General features: G+C 43.6%; 1 protein-coding gene and 1 long non-coding RNA gene across 3 annotated transcripts; one reads left to right on the forward strand and one right to left on the reverse strand.

Moving 5' to 3' along the window:
• Window positions 1–635: 635 nt before the first annotated feature.
• LOC127610409 (protocadherin gamma-A2-like) lies at window positions 636–25,905 on the reverse strand. Of its 2 annotated transcripts, XM_052080569.1 has the most exons (5): window positions 25,088–25,905; window positions 14,946–15,833; window positions 9,434–10,012; window positions 4,704–4,817; window positions 636–844 (listed from the first exon to the last, which is right to left on the reverse strand). In XM_052080569.1, exons 1-5 carry the CDS (start codon window positions 25,753–25,755, stop codon window positions 673–675), a joined length of 2,421 nt encoding a protein of 806 aa, XP_051936529.1. In that variant the 5' UTR covers window positions 25,756–25,905; the 3' UTR covers window positions 636–672. The 2 variants fall into 2 exon arrangements, with proteins under 2 accessions (XP_051936529.1, XP_051936538.1); XM_052080578.1 differs by lacking the exons at window positions 636–844; window positions 4,704–4,817; window positions 14,946–15,833; window positions 25,088–25,905 and adding an exon at window positions 19,574–21,826 and having other exon boundaries at window positions 9,044–9,472.
• Window positions 695–19,712, forward strand: LOC127611151 (uncharacterized). Its single transcript, XR_007965244.1, has 4 exons — window positions 695–844; window positions 4,704–4,844; window positions 14,394–14,405; window positions 19,574–19,712. It is a non-coding gene; the product is annotated as an uncharacterized LOC127611151 (long non-coding RNA).
• Window positions 25,906–26,544: the final 639 nt, after the last annotated feature.

The following is a 26,544-nucleotide window of genomic DNA, read 5'->3' on the forward strand; positions in this document are numbered from 1 at the left end:
CAAGCAGCATCCATTCCAAGAAAAGATTCCAAATGGTTTGGTGTCACAACGTGGGTGTAAACTGTTTAAACACTACAATAATAGACCAAAAGCTGATACAGCTGTTATTTGGTTGATATCAAAATTCTGTGTCAGAGCTGTTTGTAGATAAGACATGTGTTAAAAAAATAATAAAATACGTTGATTACTATCCAACAATACTCTCATCAAAAACAACGGTGTTTATCCCCATATCATCGAACAACACAGTTCCAAATATACTTTGTGTCCTCCGTGACAGTAAAATATTAACACACCTATTGAAAGCGGAAACTCAAAACACTGGGAAAAAAAGAGGGAATTAGCACTATTGCAAATTCACCAAATAATCAATCTCAGTAGCCAGAAATGTGACCATCGCATAAGTTAGAAAAGTGGGCTTTCCTCAAAGAAATCAAACAGAAAACCACAAAATCTCAAATATGACAATATGATCTTGAAATTATTTTGGTCATTGTGATTGCAAGTATAGACAAGTTTGAATGGAAACACAAATGTGTACAAGTAGATGGCTGAACTGTTCAAATTTATCATGAAACATTGAAAGAACACTGCTGCCAGAGCAGTAAAATTGATGGTCAAAACATAGATCTTAATGCACAAAAGACACCATTAGGGTTTTTTTTTTACATGTCAAAAACTGCCTACCTCAAGGGGGTCGAAAGAATCGTGAAGCTCATCAACAAAGTCACTGGGACTTTTCCTCAGAGTCTGGTCAGCAGGCAGCGTGTTGTCATTGTAGGACGAAACAAATTTAAAGTCACTGGTTCTGGAGCCTGTTGTCAAGTAGGCGTCATAGTTGTAGGTGCTGCGTAAAGTTCCTGTGCCGTCAACATCTGCGTAATTAGGAGGCAGATACGCGCCAGGGATGGCGACTGCTCCATCAAACAACAGTCTTGGCTTTCTCCTGCGACAAAACCTCACACCCAGGACGATGATGATGAAGGTCAGGAAGAAGGTGGACACAGACACCAGCGCAATGATCAGGTAAGAGGTCAGCTTGGAATTCTTGTCGTCATAAGAAATGTCCTTCAGTTCCGGCACCTCGGCCAAGTTGTCCGAAATAAGTAAATACATGGAGCAGGTGGCAGAGAGAGGGGGCTGTCCGTTATCTTTCACGGCCACAATCAGGTTCTGCTTCATGCTGTCAGACTCCGAAATGTCCCGCTGGGTCCTGATCTCTCCACTGTGGAGACCAATGGTGAAGAGTCCCGGGTCTGTGGACTTGACAATATGATAGGACAGCCAGGCGTTCTGTCCCGAGTCGGCGTCCACCGCGATCACTTTGGACACCACAGAGCCTCCGAGTGCAGCTTTGGGGACCAGCTCGGTCATGAAGGAGTTGCCCTCCGGGGCGGGGTACAAGATCTGAGGAGAGTTGTCGTTGACATCTGATATGAACACGCTGACGCTCACATTGCTGCTCAGCGGAGGAGAACCGTTGTCTTGGGCCATGACGTGGATTTGAAAACTCCTCAAGTGTTCGTAATCAAACGACCTGACAGCGTGGATCACCCCCGTGTCTCCGTTCACAGACACAAAGGAGGACACAGAGGCACCGTTCACCTCAGACGGTAACAGAGAATAAATCACGGTGCCGTTCTGTCTCCAGTCGGGGTCTCGAGCACTTACGGAGCATAAAGTGGAGCCAGCTTTGTTGTTTTCACTTACATATGCGCTGTATGACTGTTCTTCAAATACTGGTGGATTGTCATTGATGTCTGCTACAGTCAAGTGAATACTTTTAGACGATGACAGAGGAGGGGAGCCCTCGTCAGTGGCGGTGATTGTAATGTTGTAATCAGACACAAGTTCACGATCCAGCTGTTGAGTGGTCACCAGAGAATAATAATGTTTGATCGAAGGAACTATTTTAAAGGGGACATTTTGTTGAATGGAGCAGCGAACCTTCCCGTTCTCCTCTGAATCTCTGTCCTGCACATTAATGATGCCAACCTCAGTTCCAGGAGTCACACTCTCTGCTACAGCATCAGACAGTGATTTTAGTTGTATTACGGGTGTGTGATCATTCACATCAGTGATGTCAATCACTACTTTACAATGTGATGAAAGTCCATAACCATCTTTAGCATCGACCCGCATTTCATATTTGGAATTACTCTCAAAATCAAGTGGCCCTATTACTTTAATCTCACCAGTTTTACTATTGATCGAGAAAACTTTTTTAGCCTTTTCTGCAATCCGACTAAAATCATAAATAATTTCACCATTGACGCCATCGTCTGCGTCCGTTGCACGCACTGTGACAACAACAGTTTCCAATGCGGCGTTTTCAGCCAGGCTGGCCTTGTAAACATCCTGACCAAACACTGGGGCGTTATCATTTGCATCGAGAACAGTGACGTGAACAAGTGCCGTTCCTGATCTTTTCGGAGAGCCTCCATCAGCGGCAGTGAGCACCAGACTTAAATCATGTTCTGTTTCACGGTCAAGTTCTTTGTCTAACACCAACTCAAGATTCTTTGATCCATCAGAGTTTTCACGCACCGATAAAATGAAATGTCCATTGCTTTGCAAGAAATACTGTTGAACAGCATTTTGCCCAATGTCCGCGTCATCTGCTTCATTCACGCGATATCGGGTTTCTTTGTCGGCGGATTCACTTATTTCCAGCTTTATTTCATCCTTTGGAAAGACGGGGGAATTGTCATTCACATCCAAAACGAGGACGACAATGCGATGCAGCTCCAACGGGCTTTCTAACACCAATTCATATTTAAGCATACAAGTCAAGGTCTCTCCACACAGCTCCTCTCTGTCGATCCTCTCCCGGGTCACAAAATTACCAGATTTGACGTCGATGTCGCAGTAACGCACATCCTCATTTACAGTATCAATACGGGCTTTACGAGAGATCAATGCCCGTCCTTCTAGTCCGAGGTCCTTGGCAAGATTCCCAACAATGGATCCAGGTCTCATCTCCTCCGGAACAGAATAGCTGAGCTCCGCAATGGTGGTGTCGGCACAAAGAACAAAGCCGCACAAAAAGACTAGGAGCAGATGAGCTTGGCGATCCATTTTTTTACTTGCCAAAAAATAAGCAGTATAAATGTCTGTTAGCCGTTCAGATTAAAACTACAAGCACACTCCTTAAAAGAAGAAGAGCATGAAGATCCCGAAATAAAAACAGGTCTGGTTCGTTATGTCTGAATCACGCCTGCTTCATAAGGAGAAAAAATACTTAAATCTTCCAGCCTCATATCTATGTGTATAGAGCGACATCTTGAGTCTACTTTGAATATTGCACTAATGAGAGTCCATTGAATAAACGACAGCCATCTCATTTGCCGTACAGGGATTTTCTTATTCTCTCCTGTAAATTCTTAACAAATAAAGACCAGCAACATAAATCAGCACCACGGCCAGAGTTTGTGTTGAGGCAACCTGGACGTTGATTTGATGCGAGAATAAGTAGTTTTTCAGATTCATTCATTCATCTTCCCGAGCCGCTTGATCCTCACTAGGGTCGCGGGGGGTGCTGGAACCTATCCCAGCTGTCTTCTGGCGGCAGGGGGGGGGGGACACCCCGAATTGGTTGCCAGCCAATCACAGGGCACACAGAGACGAACAACCATTCGCACTCACACTCACACCTAGGGACAATTTAGAGTGTTCAAACACAGCCTGCCATGCATGTTTTTTTTGGAATGTGGGAGGAAACCGGAGCACCCGGAGAAAACCCACGCAGGCCTGGGGAGAACATGCAAACTCCACACAGGGAGGCCGGAGCTGGAATCGAACCCGGTACCTCCGCACTGTGAAGCCGACGTGCTAACCACTGGACTACCGGGCCGCCCTCATTCAGATTCAGAAAACTTTATTTATCCCCATGGGGTAATTTGAATTTAGGAGTTAAAGAGTTGTGGATGCTTTGCTGGTCTACTAAGAAATCTTCCCAAACACACCGAATGAAAAACATGCTCACTGACTTAAAAATGAATTTAAAACAACATGTACCTGCGCAGATGAAAGACAAGGGTCTCCAATTGAATGAAATGATTAGATGACTTGTCAAATTATATATTTCAAACAGGGTAAACGTAATCTCTTTGTAGACCAATCGAAAATGCTCTGCAAAAACAAAAGAAATGCTACACACACACACTTTCAACTGTTTGATGACCAGGAAACAATAAATCAACAAAATTAATGCAGAACTCTTGTTCCGAAAGACTTAAACACAAAATTTCAAAGGTATTTGAGAGGGACACTTTTACCATATGAAATTAAATTGCATCAATGGCAATAACAAAAAAAACGTTTCTATTTCAAATACACATGACCATTTGTTATTAAAGACGAGACACGTTCATAATGAAAGTCTATTCATCAAACTGCACTGAGTTGCGACCATGTTGATTTAGGAGATGGAGCGGAAATAATGGACAGATAGTGGATGCATGTGTTTTTCTGAATGAACAAGCTTATTTGGAACATACCACATTCTATTGGGTGATAAATGTTGAATTGTGAAACTTTACTGTACCTCTGGCGAGTCATGCAGCTGATCGAAAACCTCAGCGAAGTCACTGGGACTTTTCTTCAGAGTCTGTTCAGCAGGCAGTGTGTTGTCATTGTAAGAAGACACAAACTTAAAGTCACTGGTTCTGGAGCCTGTTGTCAAGTAGGCGTCATAATTGTAGGTGCTGCGTAAAGTTCCTGTGCCGTCAACATCTGCGTAATTAGGAGGCAGATACGCGCCGGGGATGGCGACTGCTCCATCAAACAACAGTCTGGGCTTTCTCCTGCGAAAAAACCTCACACCCAGGACGATGATGATGAAGGTCAGGAAAAAGGTGGACACAGACACCAGCGCGATGATCAGGTAAGAGGTCAGCTTGGAATTCTTGTCGTCAAAAGAAATGTCTTTCAGTTCCGGCACCTCGGCCAAGTTGTCCGAAATAAGTAAATGCATGGAGCAGGTGGCAGAGAGAGGGGGCTGTCCGTTATCTCTCACGGCCACAATCAGGTTCTGTTTCATGCTGTCAGACTCTGAAATATCCCGCTGGGTCCTGATCTCTCCACTGTGGAGACCAATGGTGAAGAGTGCCGGGTCTGTGGACTTGACAATATGATAGGACAGCCAGGCGTTCTGTCCCAAGTCGGCGTCCACCGCGATCACTTTGGACACCACAGAGCCTCCGTGTGCAGCTTTGGGGACCAGCTCGGTCATGAAGGAGTTGCCCTCCGGGGCGGGGTACAAAATCTGAGGAGAGTTGTCGTTGATGTCCGATATGAACACGCTGACGCTCACATTGCTGCTCAGCGGAGGAGAACCGTTGTCTCGGGCAATGACGTGGACTTGAAAACTCCTCAAGTGTTCGTAATCAAACGACCTGACAGCATGGATCACCCCCGTGTCTCCGTTCACAGACACATAGGAGGACACCGGGGCACCGTTTACCTCAGCAGGTAAAAGAGAATAAATCACGGTGCCGTTCTGTCTCCAGTCGGGGTCTCGAGCACTTACGGAGCATAAAGTGGAGCCAGCTTTGTTGTTTTCACTTACATATGCGCTGTAGGCCTGCTCCTCAAACACGGGCGGGTTATCATTGATGTCCGCGACAGTCAAGTGAATACTTTTCACGGATGACAAAGGAGGAGAGCCCTCGTCCGTGGCACTGATTGTAATGTTGTACTCAGACACAAGTTCGCGGTCAAGTTGTCCAGTGGTCACTAAAGAATAATAGTTTTTAATAGAAGGAACTAATTTAAAAGGGACATTTTGGTCAATGGAGCAGCGCACTTGTCCATTCTTTTCAGAGTCTCTGTCCTGCACATTAATGATGCCCACCTCTTGACCGGGTGGTATGTTCTCTGGTATTGGATTAGACAGTGAATTGACATATATTGCAGGAGCATGATCATTTACATCAATAAGATCTATCAGGACCTTCGCGTATGAGTTTAATCCCAGACCATCCTTAGCTACAACTTTCAGTTCAATTCTACTTTTTTTCTCAAAATCTGTCATGCCAGTCAAAATAATTTCGCCTGTTTTACTGTCGATAGAAAATGATTGCAAATCTGACTGTGAAACAAGTCCAAAATCATAAGTAACATCGCCATTGATGCCATCGTCTGCGTCAGTCGCACTTACTTGAACCACCACAGTATCTAAAGGGGAGTTTTCAGGTAGACTGACTTTATAAACATCCTGACTAAATACAGGGACATTGTCATTAGCATCAAGTACAGTGATTAGGAATACTACAGTCCCTGATCTCTGTGGAGAGCCTCCATCCACTGCCTTAAGAAGCAAGCTTATCTGTTGTTGCTTTTCTCGATCGAGTTTGTTCTCTAAAACTAGTTCCACTCTGTTGCCATTTTCCATTAGAATAAAGTACTCGTTCTTTTCCAAAATGTATTTTTGAATTGAATTCTGACCGATGTCTGCGTCATGAGCCTCCTCAATTAAAAACGGAGTGCCCTTTTCGGCTGATTCGCGTATTTCCAACACCAGTCTGTCTCTTCTAAATTGCGGGGCGTTATCATTTATATCTTGAACGTGTATAGTTATACGATGCAGCTGCAGCGGATTCTCGAGCACAAGCTCCTGGGTGACAACACACGACGGTTTTTGCCCGCAAAGGCTCTCTCTATCAAGCCGCTCGGCAACATTCAGATCCCCAGTTGCCAAATTGATGGCACAAAGTCGGTCGTGATTGCCTTCACTAAAGCGAGCTTTGCGTGCTGATAGTGCATTGACACCCAGACCGAGGTCTTTGGCGATGTTTCCAATCACAGTTCCCGGTTTCCTTTCTTCCAGTATGGAATAACTGACCTCGGCAAACACAGGATGAAACACAAGGAGGCAGACGACAAAGCGGGTCACCAGGCCGAGCTGTAAATGGACTTCTCCTGTCATCCTTTCAAAGGAAAATATAATCCACAACGGAAAACAAATATCCCAGTACGGTATCCCGTTTGAAGTGACAATGCGTTTTCGTCAGAGCCGAAAAGTGATAAACGCTCGACGAGAAACCATCACCGTGATTCCGTAGCCACGGGAAAACTGGAAGCACAAAGCAATGGAACAACGGGTGGAGATGTGCAACGAATACTGCGACAAAGCCCGAAAGTTGTTAGACAGCGACACTGTGCGTCCATTTAGAATGAAGCATGCATGGGATCAAATAATGGCGAGAGTGACACCAAACGATTAAAAAATACAAATGAATACTAAAGGCACAATATTGGATCACAATTGCAGTACATGAATAAAATCGAAATTATATTATAACCCACGTCTGATTGAAATGGTTTAAACCCCACAATGAGAGCAAAAAGTGTGTGTGTGGGGGGGGGGGGGGGGGGGGGGGAATGCAAGTGCCATGAAAATCACCGTGAATACTTTAAAACGACCGAAATGTGTAAACAACCGATTTAAGAATGACGATAAGATACTTCCAAGATATCATCACGTAAACAAAACTTGCTGGCAACTAATGTATTCACCAGAGAAGAATTATTTCCGTACTATTACGAATGAAAAGCACACAATCACCGTTAAGGGAACAAAAAAAACAAACAAACCCATGAGTGGACGAGCACCGTCTTTGCTCAATTTGGAGCACCACCAGCTGGTGCTTCATGATGTCATCACTGCGGGAATACATCGTTAAAAACGCAACCCCGTGTGGGAAAAGGTGATCTTATTCAAAGCATTAATCTGCACAGTTTAAGGAGACACGAATGACCCTTTTTTGGGCAACAACCGGAGCATCTTTTTTTTTTCATGACGTCCTCGACGCAGACTCGTTTATTCTCAACTCAACTGTATTTTCGAGCACTTTCAAACAGCCATCGCTGCATACAAAGTGCTGTACATGGAGCAATTCTCAACAAAATATAAGTCTCTCAGCTTCACCACGTGACTTATGAGCACAACGGTTGGGTACACCCGACCGAGGCCATGACAAAAAAAAGTGTACTCCGGAACTTTAAGTAAAAGGTGACTGAAACAATAAATTAAAGAAGCGTCATCATGTGGCGTGATACTGTACTCCAGTATAATAATGGACTGTTAGAACGCTTCCAAACATGAGCTTGTGTTCGATGACGTAATTGTCAGAAAATTTAAATATTGATGAAATCAACACACCTCTCCTCAACACTGTCATATTTACAGAACAAATCCAGCAGAAAAATAATGATACCACTTCACTCATTGGACTTTGTGAGTGTCCGGGTGAACTTTTTTTGACCTTCAACTTAAAATGGAAGACAGCACAAACGATATTAACGGCACAAACCAGCACACAAACCCACAAACAACAGAGTATTTAACCTGAGCTTTCTGTGGGCTTGGGCTAACTTCACCATGACAAAAACAAATTTCAAGTTCAAATAGAAAGGATCAATGAGGGTTTGTGAATCATTGGGAAGAATTCAATCCATAAGTAGAGCTGTCAAAAAATAATCGAGCAAAGTTCAAGTTCTTGTGGAACTTCAAGTGAAATAAGGATGTGACTTTTTGAGGGCATGAGGCAATCAAGCACAGAGGAGTTCATTTTGCAAAAGTGGTAGAAAAAAAGAAGAAGTAGTATTCGGGCCTATAATGAAGCAATTATTTGTATTGTAAACTTATGTATCATTTATGTCTAGTCCTGAAATAGCCTATTGGGCAATAAAAAATAAAAGAGTGGCAATGGGGCGGCACAGTGGTTGACTGGTTAGCGGCCTTCTGTGTGAAGTTTGGATGTTCTCCCCGTGCCTGCGTGGGTTTTAATTTGGTTTCCTCCCACATTTGAAAAACGTGCGTGTCAGGTTAATGGGACACTCTAAATTGTCCCTAGGTGTGATTGTGAGCATTCATGGTATTCTGTCTTTGTGTTCCCTGCTATTGGCTGGCAACGAGAACAGGGTGTATCCCGCCTAGTGCCCAAAGACAGCTGGGATAGGCTCCAGCACGTTCCGCGACACTTGTGAGGATAACCAGATTGGAGAATGGGAAAATAGATGGATGGAAATTGGCAATGGAATGTGGTGTTAAAAAAATACTAAACAAGCGTGTTCAGGAGTGGTTCCTTAAAGCTTGTTCACTGGTGGAATGTGTGTTTTTGTTTTTGCTGAAGCTTGACAGATAAAATGATTTTAAAAGATTCCTACCTCATCAATGTCACCAAAAGCCTCAAAGAATTCTGTTGGACTTTTCCTTAAAGTCTGGTCAGCTGGCAGCGTGTTGTCATTGTAGGACGAAACAAACTTAAAGTCACTGGTTCTGGAGCCTGTTGTCAAGTAGGCGTCATAGTTGTAGGTGCTGCGTAAAGTTCCTGTGCCGTCTACATCTGCGTAATTAGGAGGCAGATACGCGCCGGGGATGGCGACTGCTCCATCAAACAACAGTCTTGGCTTTCTCCTGCGACAAAACCTCACACCCAGGACGATGATGATGAAGGTCAGGAAGAAGGTGGACACGGACACCAGAGCGATGATCAGGTAGGAGGTCAGCTTGGAATTCTTGTCGTCAAAAGAAATGTCCTTCAGTTCCGGCACCTCGGCCAAGTTGTCCGAAATCAGTAAATACATGGAGCAGGTGGCAGAGAGAGGGGGCTGTCCGTTATCTTTCACGGCCACAATCAGGTTCTGTTTCATGCTGTCAGACTCTGAAACGTCCCGCTGGGTCCTGATCTCTCCACTGTGGAGACCAATGGTGAAGAGTTCCGGGTCTGTGGACTTGACAATATGATAGGACAGCCAGGCGTTCTGTCCCGAGTCGGCGTCCACCGCGATCACTTTGGACACCACAGAGCCTCTGAGTGCAGCTTTGGGGACCAGCTCGGTCATGAAGGAGTTGCCCTCCGGGGCGGGGTACAAAATCTGAGGAGAGTTGTCGTTGACATCTGATATGAACACGCTGACGCTCACGTTGCTGCTCAGCGGAGGAGAACCGTTGTCTCGGGCCATGACGTGGACTTGGAAACTCCTCAAGTGTTCGTAATCAAACGACCTGACAGCATGGATCACCCCCGTGTCTCCGTTAACAGACACAAAGGAGGACACGGAGGCACCGTTCACCTCAGCAGTTAAAAGAGAATAAATCACGGTGCCGTTCTGTCTCCAGTCGGGGTCTCGAGCACTGACAGAACATAAAGTGGAGCCAGCTTTGTTGTTCTCACTCACATATGCACTGTAGGACTGTTCCTCAAACACGGGTGGGTTGTCGTTGATGTCCGCGACAGACAAGTGAAGACTTTTTGAAGAGGACAGAGGAGGAGAGCCCTCATCAATGGCACTGATTGTAATGTTGTAATCAGACACGAGTTCACGGTCAAGTTGTCCAGTGGTCACCAGAGAATAATAGTTTTTAATCGAAGGAACTAACTTAAAAGGGACATTTTGTTGAATGGAGCAGTGGACAAGTCCATTTTTCTCAGAGTCTCTGTCCTGCACGTTAATGATGCCCACCTCTGCACCTGGTGACACATTTTCTGCTACTGGATTGGTCAGTGACATTAAATTGATCACAGGAGCATTATCATTTACATCGGAAATATCTATGACAACTTTGGTGTAGGAGGTCAGTCCCAAACCGTCTTTAGCCTCCACCTTAATTTCAAAAGAAACCAATTCTTCAAAATCAACCAAACCAGCTACTTTAATTTCCCCAGTTGTGGGATCAATAACAAATAAATTGTTTTCATCAGATGTATGTCCAAAATCATAACTCACATCTCCATTCACTCCTTCATCAGCATCAGTTGCGCTAACTTTAATCACAATTGTATCTGGGGGAGAGTTTTCAGGCAGACTGGCTTCATAAATGGCCTTGCTGAACACTGGAGCGTTATCGTTCGCATCAAGCACGGTGACGTGTATGACTATTGTGCCTGACCTCTGTGGAGAGCCACCGTCTAACGCCGTGAGAAGCAAATTCATCTTATTTTGCTTTTCTCTGTCTAATTTATTTTCTAAGACAAGCTCTACTTTATTATTTTCCACAGTGAGAATAAAGTTTTCATTTTTTTGCAGAATATATCGTTGAACAGCATTTTGGCCTATGTCTGCATCATGTGCCTCCTCAATTGAAAACCGACTGCCTTTTTCTGCCGACTCACTTATTTCAATTTCAATCAAATTGTTTTTAAATTTTGGAGGGTTGTCATTTACATCTTGAATGTGGAGGTTTATGCGATGAAGCTCTAGAGGATTTTCTAACACCAGATCCATTTTAATAATACAAGAAGGTTTCTTCCCGCACAGGCTTTCTCTGTCAATTTTCTCCGATGTGATCAAGTCTCCGGTGCTCAGATTAATCTCACAACACTGCTTACGTGTCCCCGCAATGTTAATACGGGCGTTTCGTGTAGAAAGCGTCCTCGGATCAGCACCAAGATCTTTGCCTATGTTTCCAACAACCGAAAGACGTTTCATCTCCTCAGGAAGAGAATAGCTCAGATCTTTGGAGGCGAGTTGCACCGGAACAAAGAAGGCAAACAGAACGATCAGTCGACGCTTTGAGAATCCAAGATGTCCCATCTTGACTAAATCTGCCCAAAACGGGTCGTATAGAATATTCCACACCGGTCCACGTCCCACAATCTTGTGTATATCGACACAAAAATGAATAATCCGGTTTCCACCACCCGCAGTCGAACAATACAGTCGCGTCAGAGAGAACGTTTCGCGTTATACGGCTCAACAGCGACACCAAGAGTCGGCATTTATCATTGTCAGTCAGCTCTAATAAAGTTGAAAATATAAAATGATGGTTTGGGGCGGGAAAGGGAAATCATTTCATTTTTGTACTCGTTAAATGAAAGCGTAGCGTTGTGTGTGATTATTATTATTAAACAGCCACTCCCTATTTTAATAAAACAGCAAGAACAGGCGGGAAACCAGTAATAGCAGTGTGAAAGAAACTACACTACAATATTATTTTTCAGCACCATGGACAGTTGCATCCATTTCTCGAAAGAAAGGAGTCACAAAGTAACAGGAAACTTTCACCAGCAACAACCGCAAAACCAAACACAAAAACATTCATCCCTCCATCCATGATCTGATCCGCTTATCCTCACAAGGGTCGTGAGTGTGCTGTGCTGGAGCTTATATCTCAGCTGTCTTCGGACAGTTGGTGGGGTACACCCTGAACTTGTTGCCAGCCAATCACAGGGCACACAGATATTCGTCAACCATCCGCACTCACAATCACACCAACGGACAATGTAGACTATGAAATCAACCTACAATGCATGTTTTGGGAATGTGGGTGGAGAAAACCAATGCAGGCATGGGAAGAAAATGAAAACTCCACATAGGACGGCCGGGGCCAAAATGGAACCCCAGACATCTGGACTGTGAAGTGAACATGCTAACCGGTCGACCACCGTGTTGCCCAACAAATAAGCAATCACAATAAAATATCCCAAGAGTGAATAACACAAAAGCTAGTGGCAGATGGCGCAGTGTTACACTGGCCGGATTTGTGTGCAGGCAGCATAGGACTGGTTCCAACTCCGTGTCGGTGTGCATGTAGTTGTAGATGGTCAATTGTCTCTATGTGTGCCTGCAACTGACTGGCAACCAGTTCAGGGTGTAGTCGTCCTTCCGTTCTAAGTCAACTGGGGTAAGCTCCAGCAACTCCTCGGAACCCAGTTCAGGTTCAGCGTTGTTGAAAATGTATTGATGGATGACTAACACAAAAGCAGAAAATTGTAACGCTGACCATACACATCACTGTGGGTGGACAGGCTGCTTCACAGCATTCAAAATGAAACTCAGTTTTGAAGATAATTTTTGTTCCAGGAAAACTGACTCCACAAGAAGGAAAAGTAAAGGGAAACTATTTTCGTTATTACAATTATTAATTGGAAATAGGCAGGAGAATAATTCCCACATTCGACAGCAATCACTTTCAAGCTACTTCATCAAATAGAAAACAAAACCACACTCAACACTGTGACAAAACAAGGATCCAGATTTCCACAGCTTCAACAAACACAATTCACAAATGAACAAACAATTTCAATATTGTTCTATTTTCTAGATCTCTATTCGCCAGTAAATGAAACTTATCCCAACTGCCAATCAACAACCATTCATGCTCACATTCACATGCAGGCCACAAGATTCCACAGCCAAGGAAAAACAATATCAGTGCAACATTGCTGTGATGTCAGCCTTCCTACACGACTCATCCAAATAGTTTGAATAACTCAATTGTAACAGAAGTAATATACGGAGTATGTACAAAATGGACAATGCTAAAAACTTAAACAGTAGCTACAGAAAATAAAGTGGATAAAACAGCGGTTTGGGCACTGAAAAGTATGAGTTTTGGCAGTGACCAAAAAAGGTTTCTGGTTCAAAACATGTCTGAGCCTCAGTCATTTGAAGATCAGTCCATTTGAATAGTTAAGTCTGCGTCTGCTGGGATTAAATCCAGCTTTCTATGAACTGAACACATGCTAAATGTGAAATGGATAGTGTGGCCCACAAAAATGTGGTCACATTTTTATTAATTTAGCATGTTTAATTTTGTTAGAAGAAATGTATTTACCAGGTTGATTAAAACAAAATATGTATATGTCCGTAATTTAGACAGCTGGGGGGCAGGATCTGAACAATGCAGTCCCACCCATGCGTGATTGTTTTCCTGACAGCCTGCTGTGAGCTCGTCATTCTGGCATGATGTTTTGAACAAGCAGCAACAGCTCTCCCGTGCTTATCATTTCTACCGCATTTGCAGGACTACTATACTGTTGACACACCTGCAAAACCGAGGCCTGTTATAATAACATTTGGTCAACCATGGGAAAAAAAGTCACACTGACATTTTGTCATGACACATGACAAACATTCATGGCCATTCAGGCATACTTAACTGATTCCATAGGTGACCATTTCCGTAGCAACTTATTGAATCCAGGTTTTACGTTGTGAATTTACAGAAGTGGGAGAAAAAGTACAGAATATGTACATGAGGACAAAACTTATGAAATGGAAAAGTATTCTAGAAATGTACAGTAGATGGCATGAGTAGGACAAAATTAAACCGTCAAGAAACAATCTTAATTTGAAAGAAACCTACCTCTTCAGAGGACTCAAGATATTCAAAAGGATCAGCAAAGTCACTGGGACTTTTTCTCAGAGTCTGGTCAGCAGGCAGCGTGTTGTCATTGTAGGAAGACACAAACTTAAAGTCACTGGTTCTGGAACCTGTTGTCAAGTAGGCGTCATAGTTGTAGGTGCTGCGTAAAGTTCCTGTGCCGTCTACATCTGCGTAATTAGGAGGCAGATACGCGCCAGGGATGGCGACTGCTCCATCAAACAACAGTCTGGGCTTTCTCCTGCGACAAAACCTCACACCCAGGACGATGACGATGAAGGTCAGGAAGAAGGTGGACACGGACACCAGAGCAATGATCAAGTAAGAGGTCAGCTTGGAATTCTTGTTGTCATAAGAAATGTCCTTCAGTTCCGGCACCTCGGCCAAGTTGTCTGAAATCAGTAAATACATGGAGCAGGTGGCAGAGAGAGGGGGCTGTCCGTTATCTTTCACGGCCACAATCAGGTTCTGCTTCATGCTGTCAGACTCCGAAATGTCCCGCTGGGTCCTGATCTCTCCACTGTGGAGACCAATTGTGAAGAGTCCCGGGTCTGTGGACTTGACAATATGATAGGACAGCCAGGCGTTCTGTCCCGAGTCGGCGTCCACCGCGATCACTTTGGACACCACAGAGCCTCTGAGTGCAGCTTTGGGGACCAGCTCGGTCATGAAGGAGTTGCCCTCCGGGGCGGGGTACAAGATCTGAGGAGAGTTGTCGTTCACGTCCGATATGAACACGCTGACGCTCACGTTGCTGCTCAGCGGAGGAGAACCATTGTCTCGGGCCATGACGTGGACTTGAAAACTCCTCAAGTGTTCGTAATCAAACGACCTGACCGCGTGGATCACCCCCGTGTCTCCGTTAACAGACACAAAGGAGGACACAGAGGCACCGTTCACCTCAGATGGTAACAGAGAATAAATCACGGTGCCGTTCTGTCTCCAATCGGGGTCTCGTGCACTAACAGAGCATAAAGTGGAGCCAGCTTTGTTGTTTTCACTTACATATGCGCTGTATGACTGTTCTTCAAATACTGGTGGATTGTCATTGATGTCTGCTACAGTCAAGTGAACACTTATTGAAGAGGACAGAGGGGGAGAGCCCTCATCAATGGCACTGATTGTAATGTTGTAATCAGACACGAGTTCACGGTCAAGTTGTCCAGTGGTCACCAGAGAATAATAGTTTTTAATGGAAGGAACTAATTTAAAGGGGACATTCTGTTGAATGGAGCAGTGGACAAGTCCATTCTTTTCAGAGTCTCTGTCCTGCACATTAATGATGCCCACCTCTGTACCAGGTGACACATTCTCTGCAACTGGATTAGACAGAGACTTTAAATTAATCACAGGGGCATTGTCATTTACATCAGTAATATCTATTAATACTTTTGCATAGGATGTGAGTCCTAAACCATCTTTGGCTTGCACTTTCATTTCATAAAAATTGTTCTCTTCAAAATCGGTCTCACCTGAAAGCTTAACTGTGCCAATTTTGGGGTCGATTTTGAAAACCTTTGTGTCATCATTTGATATGTGGCCAACATTGTAAGTCACGTCCCCATTTACACCTTCGTCAGCATCAGTAGCACTAACTTTAATCACTATTGTATCGGGAGGAGAGTTTTCAGGCAAACTGGCTTTATAAACGGCCTGGCTGAACACTGGGGAGTTATCATTAGCATCCAGCACAGTGACGTGGATGACGACTGTGCCTGACCTCTGTGGAGAGCCGCCATCGAAAGCTGTGAGAAGCAAATTCATCTCACTTTGCTTTTCTCGGTCGAGCTTATTTTCAAGAACGAGTTCAACCTTGTTTTCAACTGCAAGAATAAAGTTGTTATTTCTTTGTAGAACGTATCGTTGAACACCATTTTGACCTATATCCGCATCATGGGCCTCCTCGATGGTAAAACGACTCCCCTTTTCTGCCGATTCCCAGATTTCCATCTCAATTAAATGGTCACGGAATTTAGGAGAATTGTCATTTATATCTTGAATATGAAAACTCACGCGTTGAAGCTCCAGAGGATTCTCCAAAACCAGATCGACTTTTATGACACATGAAGGTTTCGTTCCACAAATGTATTCCCTGTCAATTCTCTCTGATGTGATCAGGTCTCCCTTGCTCAGATTAATTTCACAGTAGCGTCTCCGCGCTTCCTCAAAATCAAATCGAGGCTTTCGGGCTGCAAAAGTCACGAGATCGGCTCCAAGATCTTTTGCTATATTTCCGACGACAGAGCCCCGTTTCACCTCCTCAGGAACAGAATAACTCAGATCTCCATAAACGAGAGGCACCATTACGACGAAAGAAACAAAGCACGGGATTGAAGCAAGCTTGGAAAATCCTTTGTCTCCCATCTTTAAGGACAACACGTCCGATATTTGGTCAAATGGCAGCGCAATTCCAGTTTAAGACACAAGCCAAGTCAATCACCAATTTTGCCAGAGAACTTGAGAAAATCCGGGCTGCAAAAAATATGAATATGGCTGTTTCACTGACCGCGAACAATAAATGCAGTCAGATATGCTTGCAGTAATGGGTGGAGTGCTCCTACAACGGTCTGTGAGCCGAGAGCGACATCATCAGTCCATTTTTTACTCTTACACTGAAAAAGTAATCGTGCCTGTGCTTTCGTTTGTATGTGATCTCATACTAATATAGTAATTGAATAAAATCAGCGATATTTATTATGTGCAAAAATGAAAAAGAAAATGACAGGAAAGATAAAACATATATATGCTATATGTTCCAAATTCACAATATGGTCAGTAGAAAATAAAAGCAGATTCAGAACCAAAAATAAGAAAACCCCTGGTAAAACGTACCTGTACATCGAATTAAGGAGCTGGCTTTTCTTTATTATTTTCTCAAGCATGTGTGTTTGTATTCGAACACCGTACAATTAGGCCGGTATTAATTTTGCAACCATAAAACACACCCAAATCCTAATTTTCATCAATATTCAGTCAGTATCAAAACCATATCCTCACATTCAGGAACAAAATGTGCCTAAGTGTGGATGCAAAGACCTCTTCAGTTGCGTCTATTTGCATTGCAAAGAACATATTTTGTGCATCCATGACAGTTTCGTTTTTCATGTTTTTTAATGTGAGGTAGATTTTTTCAAAGCATGTGCCTGATGCAAATATGGACACGCGAGGGAAAAACGGATATTGGCGAAATGCAGTTAAAGAGGAGCAACAACGTCGTCTGAACCTGTGAATCACAGCTCCGATCCCATTATTTTAACAATAAAAAATGTAACCAAATAAATCTGATTTTATACGCATGTGAATAATCGAATTTTCCTTATAATGTTGCTCCAGCGATATAGATGCATTTAAGTATAAATTATACACTATAGGTCAGTCAAAACTCAATTTATAATTTAAAATGTCAAATAAATAATGGCATGTCAATGCGATGGATTTTCATGTGACAGATGGAAGTGATCTTTTTTGTGTTTCCACTCCTGCAAAGTGAAACGGACGTCAACAACGCGTGCGCGTGGGTACGTCAAGTTCGTGCATGTCTTGTCTTCCGTGCACGAAATATTACGATGACATCTGAAGGCAAAGGGGTGAGAGACATGCGGACCCCAGATTATTAGCGGATTTACAACTTCTTTTCCCAACTAAAGTCCAATTCACGAACTCGAGTAGTCAATAATTGCATTTATGTTGTCGAATTGCGTCCTTCTGTGGTTTATTCGTGATTCATTCTTGCATTATAATGAGTTAGCGTCGGATCGTCCTCATGGCGTGAGCAAGATCTGCGATCGCGGTTAAGACCTGTCCAAGAAATAAAAAAACAATCCAAAAAAATCGCACATTCGTTATTTTATGCCTGTCATGTCTGTTCTTTTTAAAAAATAGATAGTGGGAAAAAAAGAAAAAGTCTATTAGTCTTTTGCCTCAAAGTGACTTGGTGAAGTTATATAGCCACATGTACAATATTAAGTTGCTAAAAGGAATAACATTAAAGTACTGCGTCTGATATTTGCATTTCGTAAATCTCCCATATATATATATTCTTATCCGATGTGCAGACAAGAGAAGATCTGAGTCTTGGCTAATGTACAACCATTAGCGGGACATCACGTGACGTTAGCGTGTTTTGGGTTCAGTACGAAAAGAGTCGAAGCATGCGAGAGGCTACCGCTACGCTCATAAAAAGACTTCCGGTCTGAGATTTTGTTGCCCTCCCCCAACCGTTCCAAAGAACATTTTCCTCTTTGTTTTCAGCGGTTCAGCCATGGCGGTAAGGAACAATTTCTGTTGATAACGAAGATGGCTGGGGAAATGTATCAGAGGAAATACTGGAGTGAAAGTAAAAGTGACGGGAAGTAGGCGATTGTTGAGGAATGGGAGCTGTCAATTTGCTCTTGGCCCTTCCTTGGTTACAGATTCTTTTATCTCTCTATAAGGTGGAAGAAGACCCAACACCACGTAGTCTTTTCTTCAGTTTATCGCAACGCAACACGAATCGATTCGGGCTCCTGTGAGTCTCAGATTTCATCAGGAAGCCCCGAGCAACTTCAGTCACACGTACATATAGGTATAGTATGTTAATTACGTTAATAAGGGGCGGGCAGTCCTTCCCCGTATGTAAAAACCTGAAACAAAGAAAGTCAAGCAAAGTTCAATGTTGGCATTTTGATGAAGTGTAGACCATATCTGCTGGTTCACAAACCTTGAGACTAGGTTTACTCCCTGAAGGCACTTGACAGCCTTCAGGGACTTTTACGATCTGGGAGGACCCAAAGAAGATAACCAGGGGCTGTTAATCACTCAAGGGGAATTAGGGCCCCAACTTCACCCTACACTCTTTGTTTTAAGTACAAGCAAATGTTCAGGACAGAGACTAGTGTCAATAGTTCTCATAGCAAGATGAAATTCATTAACAATGTTCTACTACTACTTCTACCGGAATAATTCCTTAACAGCGATCAATGATGATGTGTAAATTGTACTCACGGTATTAAATCATATTTGTACTCCTTCACATTACAAAACAGGTGAATTAAAGTGTCGCATTTGTCACGTCTGAAATTAATATGTCATGAAAAGGTGTATTGTTTTGACAAGACCCAGCAGGCAAGAATTACCGTCACCTTTCGAGACAAGTTGTGAATTTGTCCTACCTCTGACGGGGTTCCCAAATCTTCAAAAGGATCAGCAAAGTCACTGGGACTTTTCCTCAGAGTCTGGTCAGCAGGCAGCGTGTTGTCATTGTAGGACGAAACAAACTTAAAGTCACTGGTTCTGGAGCCTGTTGTCAAGTAGGCGTCATAGTTGTAGGTGCTGCGTAAAGTTCCTGTGCCGTCTACATCTGCGTAATTAGGAGGCAGATACGCGCCAGGGATGGCGACTGCTCCATCAAACAACAGTCTGGGCTTTCTCCTGCGACAAAACCTCACACCTAGGACGATGATGATGAAGGTCAGGAAAAAGGTGGACACGGACACCAGAGCAATGATCAGGTAAGAGGTCAGCTTGGAATTCTTGTCGTCATAAGAAATGTCCTTCAGTTCCGGCACCTCGGCCAAGTTGTCCGAAATAACTAAATACATGGAGCAGGTGGCAGAGAGAGGGGGCTGTCCGTTATCTTTCACGGCCACAATCAGATTCTGTTTCATGCTGTCAGACTCTGAAACGTCCCGCTGCGTCCGTATCTCTCCACTGTGGAGACCAATGGTGAAGAGTCCCGGGTCTGTGGACTTGACAATATGATAGGACAGCCAGGCGTTCTGTCCCGAGTCGGCGTCCACCGCGATCACTTTGGACACCACAGAGCCTCCGTGTGCAGCTTTGGGGACCAGCTCGGTCATGAAGGAGTTGCCCTCCGGGGCGGGATACAAGATCTGAGGAGAGTTGTCGTTGACGTCCGATATGAACACGCTGACGCTCACGTTGCTGCTCAGTGGAGGAGAACCGTTGTCTCGGGCCATGACGTGGACTTGGAAACTCCTCAAGTGTTCGTAATCAAACGACCTGACAGCATGGATCACCCCCGTGTCTCCGTTCACAGACACATAGGAGGACACCGGGGCACCGTTTACCTCAGCAGGTAAAAGAGAATAAATCACGGTGCCGTTCTGTCTCCAGTCGGGGTCTCGAGCACTGACAGAACATAAAGTGGAGCCAGCTTTGTTGTTCTCACTCACATATGCGCTGTACGACTGTTCCTCAAACACGGGTGGGTTGTCGTTGATGTCTGCTACAGACAAGTGAAGACTTTTCGAGGATGACAAAGGAGGAGAGCCCTCGTCAGTGGCGGTGATTGTAATGTTGTAATCAGACACGAGTTCACGGTCAAGTTGTCCAGTGGTCACCAGAGAATAATAGTTTTTAATAGAAGGAACTAATTTAAAAGGGACATTTTGTGGAATGGAGCAGTGCACATTTCCATTTTTCCCAGAATCTCTGTCCTGCACGTTAATAATGCCCACCTCTGTACCAGGTGACGCATTCTCTGACACTGTGTTGTACAGTGACTTCAAATTAATTTCAGGAGCATTATCATTTACATCAGTAACATCTATTATTATTTTACTGTAGGATGTCAGTCCCAAACCATCTTTAGCTTCAACACTCATTTCATATGAACTTTTCTCTTCAAAATCAATTAAACGTGTTACTGTGATTACACCTGTTGTGGGCTCAATAGAAAATGCATTAACATTATCATCTGAGACATGGCCAAAGTCATATGTCACATCGCCATTCGCTCCTTCATCTGCATCTGTAGCACTCACATTGATCACGATTGTATCTGGGGGCGAGTTTTCAGGCAAACTGGCTTTATAAATGGCCTTGCTGAACACTGGGGCGTTATCGTTAGCATCCAGCACGGTGACGTGTATGACTACTGTGCCGGATCTCTGAGGAGAGCCCCCATCTAAAGCTGTGAGGAGCAAATTCATCTCACTTTGTTTTTCTCGGTCGAGCTTATTTTCTAGAACAAGCTCGACTTTGTTGTTGTCAACAGCAAGAATAAAATTTGCATTTCTTTGTAAATTGTATCTTTGAATGGCATTTTGGCCAACATCTGCATCATGGGCCTTTTCTATGGAAAAGCGACTGCCCTTTTCTGCCGACTCGCTTATTTCCATCTCAATCAAATTATTTTTGAATTTTGGATAGTTGTCATTTACATCTTGAATGTGGAGATTTATGCGATGCAGCTCAAGAGGATTTTCCAACACCAAGTCCAGTTTTATCACACATGAGGGTTTTTTGTCACAAAGGCTTTCTCTGTCGATTCTCTCCGCTGTGACCAAGTCCCCGGTGCTCAGATTCATCTCACAATACTGCTTACGTGTCCCTTCAACATCAATCCGGGCATTTCGAGCAGACAGGGTTTTCGGGTCAACACCAAGATCTTTTGCTATATTTCCAACAACAGACGAGCGTTTCATCTCCTCCGAAAGAGAATAGCTCAGATCTCCATACACGAGGCGCATTTGAGCAACGACGACAAAAACATACATCAGACGGCAGAGAGAGAATTCCTCGACTCCCATGTTGACAAAAATAATCCAAAGTGTGTTGAATCTCCCAGTCAGACGATGCAATGCTCCACACGATTTTCAATTCGACGCTGGTCGACACAAACAAATTGACAAGGTTACAACCATCCGCAGAAAGACAAAGCAACTAGAATCCGTGCAGCGAGAGACAGACCGTATGCGGGTTTGCGTTATACAAGCCAACAGCGACGCCAAGAGTCCATTTTTAGGAACAGCGCTAAATGCAAAAAAACATTAAAAAATACTGGCATTCTCAGATGTTTCTTTCAGGCCTTTGTGCCATGCGCATTACTCACTGACAAACTGGAAAATACCAACGAAAGTGACTATTTCCCAGCATCCTTTTCGTCAAACAAATTTTGTGTTCAACTTTGGAGATAATGCACGAAAGTGTAGCCACTCAAAATTAATTTTAATAGATTAATAAACGATCCTGCAACTGTTTCAGTCGGTCGTATCTCATCGCGTGTGATATAAAACAGTGTCGAAATATAAAGGTTGAGTACTTTCTCTATAATGTGGATGAAACAATCGACTTAAATAAAAATACACTGTGGATCAAATCTGTTGCGATTCTGTAGCATGTGTGAAAACAAAAGTAAAGTCCCGTTTCGTCAGCTGAAATTGGGTCTTTCAGCACCATGGACAGGTATTAAATGTTCAAGTCAGCCTGGAGTGCATTCATGAGCACAAGGGTTCTCGGTCTTTGCGCCTTGAGGCCTACTTTGTCCTGTGGTCATTTAGTTACAAGAAGGCAAACAATAACGTACCCTTATAATAACAAAATAATTACACGAAAACACTCGTGTGTCTTGTTTTTAAAAACGTGCAAATTGTATTTCAAAGTTAGAATTGGGAAAAAAAAGGACGCCGATCAGCTTTTTGCAAAATAGGCCATACAGTTTGAGAGCTATGTTCTATTTCTGCATTAACACCACACACGTTGAAAAATTCGCAACATCAATAAAATTAAAATACATTCAAAATAAATAAAATAAGAGATGCTCCGACTGTACGAAATGAACAACGTGACAAAATTCGACACTGCTGTGTGCAGCGTGAGGAGGAACGTAAAATGAACTGCCCACTTCGCCACCCGTCTCAAAATGGGAGTTTTGTTTCTTTTTGGACATCCAAAGCTCACGTTTATCGCAGTTTGCCATCCTGCAGATATGAAGCGGGAACCATTTAGAGAAAAAACGTAGCATGGATCCTGCATTTGCCTTTCACAGCAAAATATTAAACGGAATTAACATGCTTGGCAAAGTTTCATTCTCACTCGCTCTCTATCTCTTTCTCTTACTCTTTTGTTGTCTCAACAAACAAGTCAAATGGAATGACTTGACTGCAAACAGCAAACAACTAAAAGTGATGTGCAGTAACGTATAACGCAGGAACGCATGCAGTGTAAGTTTACCGTAAATGTAATCCATTTTAGGTGTTGAGATAGGGACGATAATTGTTTATTAAGAAAAAAGTCAATGATATCACATTAATCTTTTTGTTGAATGTTTATATTTGACATTTCCTTCGAGACGTCTTTTTACAGATCATGAGAATAATACGAAGGTTGAACACAAAATGAGAAGAAATATAGGGGGGTACGAACAAAGGAAAAATAAAAGAATTTGAATGAATTAACTTAATTTGTTAATGACTAAATTATTATTATATGAGGGAGGGGGCGGGAACTCTTACCTCTACAGTTGCGTCGAGATCTTCAAAAGGATCAGCAAAGTCACTTAAACTTTTCCTCAGAGTCTTGTCAGCAGGCAGCGTGTTGTCGTTGTAGGAAGACACAAACTTAAAGTCACTGGTTCTGGAGCCTGTTGTCAAGTAGGCGTCATAGTTGTAGGTGCTGCGTAAAGTTCCTGTGCCGTCTACATCTGCGTAATTAGGAGGCAGATACGCGCCGGGGATGGCGACTGCTCCATCAAACAACAGTCTGGGCTTTCTCCTGCGACAAAACCTCACACCCAGGACGATGATGATGAACGTCAGGAAGAAGGTGGACACGGACACCAGAGCAATGACCAGGTAGGAGGTCAGCTTTGAATTCTTGTCGTCATAAGAAATGTCCTTCAGTTCCGGCACCTCGGCCAAGTTGTCCGAAATAAGTAAATACATGGAGCAGGTGGCAGAGAGAGGGGGCTGTCCGTTATCTTTCACGGCCACAATCAGGTTCTGCTTCATGCTGTCAGACTCTGAAATGTCCCGCTGGGTCCTGATCTCGCCACTGTGGAGACCAATGGTGAAGAGTCCCGGGTCTGTGGACTTGACAATATGATAGGACAGCCAGGCGTTCTGTCCCGAGTCGGCGTCCACCGCGATCACTTTGGACACCACAGAGCCTCCGTGTGCAGCTTTGGGGACCAGCTCGGTCATGAAGGAGTTGCCCTCCGGGGCGGGGTACAAAATCTGAGGAGAGTTGTCGTTGACATCTGATATGAACACGCTGACGCTCACGTTGCTGCTCAGCGGAGGAGAACCGTTGTCTCGGGCCATGACGTGGACTTGAAAACTCCTCAAGTGTTCGTAATCAAACGACCTGACAGCATGGATCACCCCCGTGTCTCCGTTCACAGACACAAAGGAGGACGTCGGGGCACCATTCACTTCAGCTGGTAACAGAGAATAAATCACGGTGCCGTTCTGTCTCCAATCGGGGTCTCGTGCACTAACAGAGCATAAAGTGGAGCCAGCTTTGTTGTTCTCACTCACATATGCGCTGTAGGACTGTTCCCCAAACACGGGTGGGTTGTCATTGATGTCCGCTACAGACAAAAGAACACTTTTCGAGGAGGACAGAGGAGGGGAGCCCTCGTCAGTGGCACTGATTGTAATGTTGTAATCAGAAACAAGTTCACGGTCAAGATGTTCTGTCGTCACCAGAGAATAATAGTTTTTAATAGAAGGAACTAATTTAAAGGGTACATTTTGGTCAATGGAGCAACGGACCTGTCCATTCTGCTCAGAGTCTCTGTCCTGCACATTAACGATGCCCACCTCTGTACCAGGTAACACATTTTCTGCCACTGGATAAGCCAGAGACTTTAAATTGATCACAGGGGTGTTGTCGTTTACATCAGTAATATCGATTATCACTTTAGCATACGATGTCAGCCCTAAACCATCTTTAGCTTCTACTCTCATTTCATAGGAGGCTTTCTCTTCAAAATCAGCTACGCCCGTTACTTTAATTTCACCTGTCACGGGACTGATCGAAAATGCATTAATAATATTGCCAGACACGTGTCCAAAATCATAACTCACATCTCCATTCACTCCTTCATCAGCATCAGTAGCGCTAACTTTAATCACGATTGTATCTGGAGGAGAGTTTTCAGGCAAACTGGCTTTATAAACGGCTTTGCTGAACACTGGGGCGTTATCATTTGCATCCAGCACGGTGACGTGTATGACAACAGTGCCTGACATCTGTGGAGAGCCGCCATCTAAAGCCGTGAGAAGCAAATTCATTTCACTTTGCTTTTCTCGGTCTAATTTATTTTCTAAGACAAGCTCAACGTTATTGCCTTCAACTGAAATAATAAAGTTAGAATTCTTTTGTAAATTATATGTTTTCACAGCATTTTGGCCAATATCTGCATCATGGGCCTGCTCAATCGAAAAACGACTCCCCCTTTCTGCCGACTCCGATATTTCCATTTCAATTAAATTCTTTTTGAAGTGCGGCGAGTTATCATTTACATCTTGAATGTGGAGACTGACGCGATGCAGCTCGAGAGGATTTTCCAAAACCAGATCCACTGTTGCCACGCAGGAGGGCTTCTTGTCACAAAGGATTTCTCTGTCAATTCTCTCCGCGACGATCAAATCTCCGGTGCTCAGATTCAAATCACAATAACGTCTCCGACTGTCCTCGATATCAATTCGAGCTTTTCGTGAAGATAATGTCCTCAGGTCCACTCCGAGATCTTTCCCTATATTTCCAATAGCAGACAAGGCTTCCATCTCCTCTGGAAAAGAATAGCTGAGATCTCCATGAGCGAGGGACAGCGTCGCGATGAAAGCAGAAATGCAGCAGACAATCGGGCCTCGCGCTGAAATTCCTTTCTCGACCATTGTTCCAGGGGAAAACATGCATATAGGTCTTCGAAATGTGATACTCGGTCAAACTGCGTCAGAAATAAATCGAAATGATCCGTCATTTAACTTGCCCGACGACGAATACGAAACGCGCCGGGATGAAGTGATTATTGGAACGAGTGCAAGACAATGAGTGGAGATGTGTGCGATTTGTGTGGACTCACAGCGGCACCACGAGTCGTTTTTGGCTCTTTACATCTGCGGAGAATTAACTTCAAATGTTGTCACATTGGATATCTTGCATGGGGGGACTTCAATAGAGGTTAGTCATTCTAAAACAAAATATACAAATGTTGTTCGATATTAAACATATGAAGATAAAAAGTTTCGCGGTTACAATACATTGTGAACGTGAGGGATGAGCATGTGATAATAATAATAATCATGTACGATAGTAGATTACAGTGTAAAAAGCTTTTCCGTGACTTTTTAAACCTTCCTTAAGGTGATTCAACGCATGTAAAATGATGTCGTGATTTTGTTTAGAATTTAGTTTTGTTGTCTCATGTGCCTTTTTGTTTTCATTGTTCGATTTTGTTCCCACCTGTTCTTGTCATCCGGGTTCCTTGTGTTCACCAACCAACTCGCTCAACCCTTAGCGTCTCGTCTAGGTGATCCTTTTCGTTTCGTCGGTTTGCTTGTATTTCGTTCCCTGCTGTTCGTCTCGGTCGGATTGCTGTTGCTGTCACGTTGTTTTGTTTTACCGTCATGTTTTTGTTTGTTTGTTTGTTACTTTGGTTAATTGGGGTTTTTCAAGACTTCCAATTTTTTATTTTTAATTAA

Source organism: Hippocampus zosterae, chromosome 1, assembly GCF_025434085.1.
Source record: "Hippocampus zosterae strain Florida chromosome 1, ASM2543408v3, whole genome shotgun sequence".
Lineage (NCBI taxonomy): Eukaryota > Metazoa > Chordata > Actinopteri > Syngnathiformes > Syngnathidae > Hippocampus > Hippocampus zosterae.

What these genes read in the sequence shown, in the direction of transcription:
- LOC127610409 (XM_052080569.1), bottom strand. Translation starts at nt 25,755, where the DNA reads ATGTTTTCCCCTGGAACAATGGTCGAGAAAGGAATTTCAGCGCGAGGC. An exon ending in GGGGTGATCCACGCGGTCAG is followed by an intron (nt 10,013 to 14,945) that starts GTCGTTTGATTA and finishes CCATGCTGTCAG; the next exon opens with GTCGTTTGATTACGAACACT. An exon ending in ACAGGAACTTTACGCAGCAC is followed by an intron (nt 845 to 4,703) that starts CTACAATTATGA and finishes TTTACGCAGCAC; the next exon opens with CTACAACTATGACGCCTACT.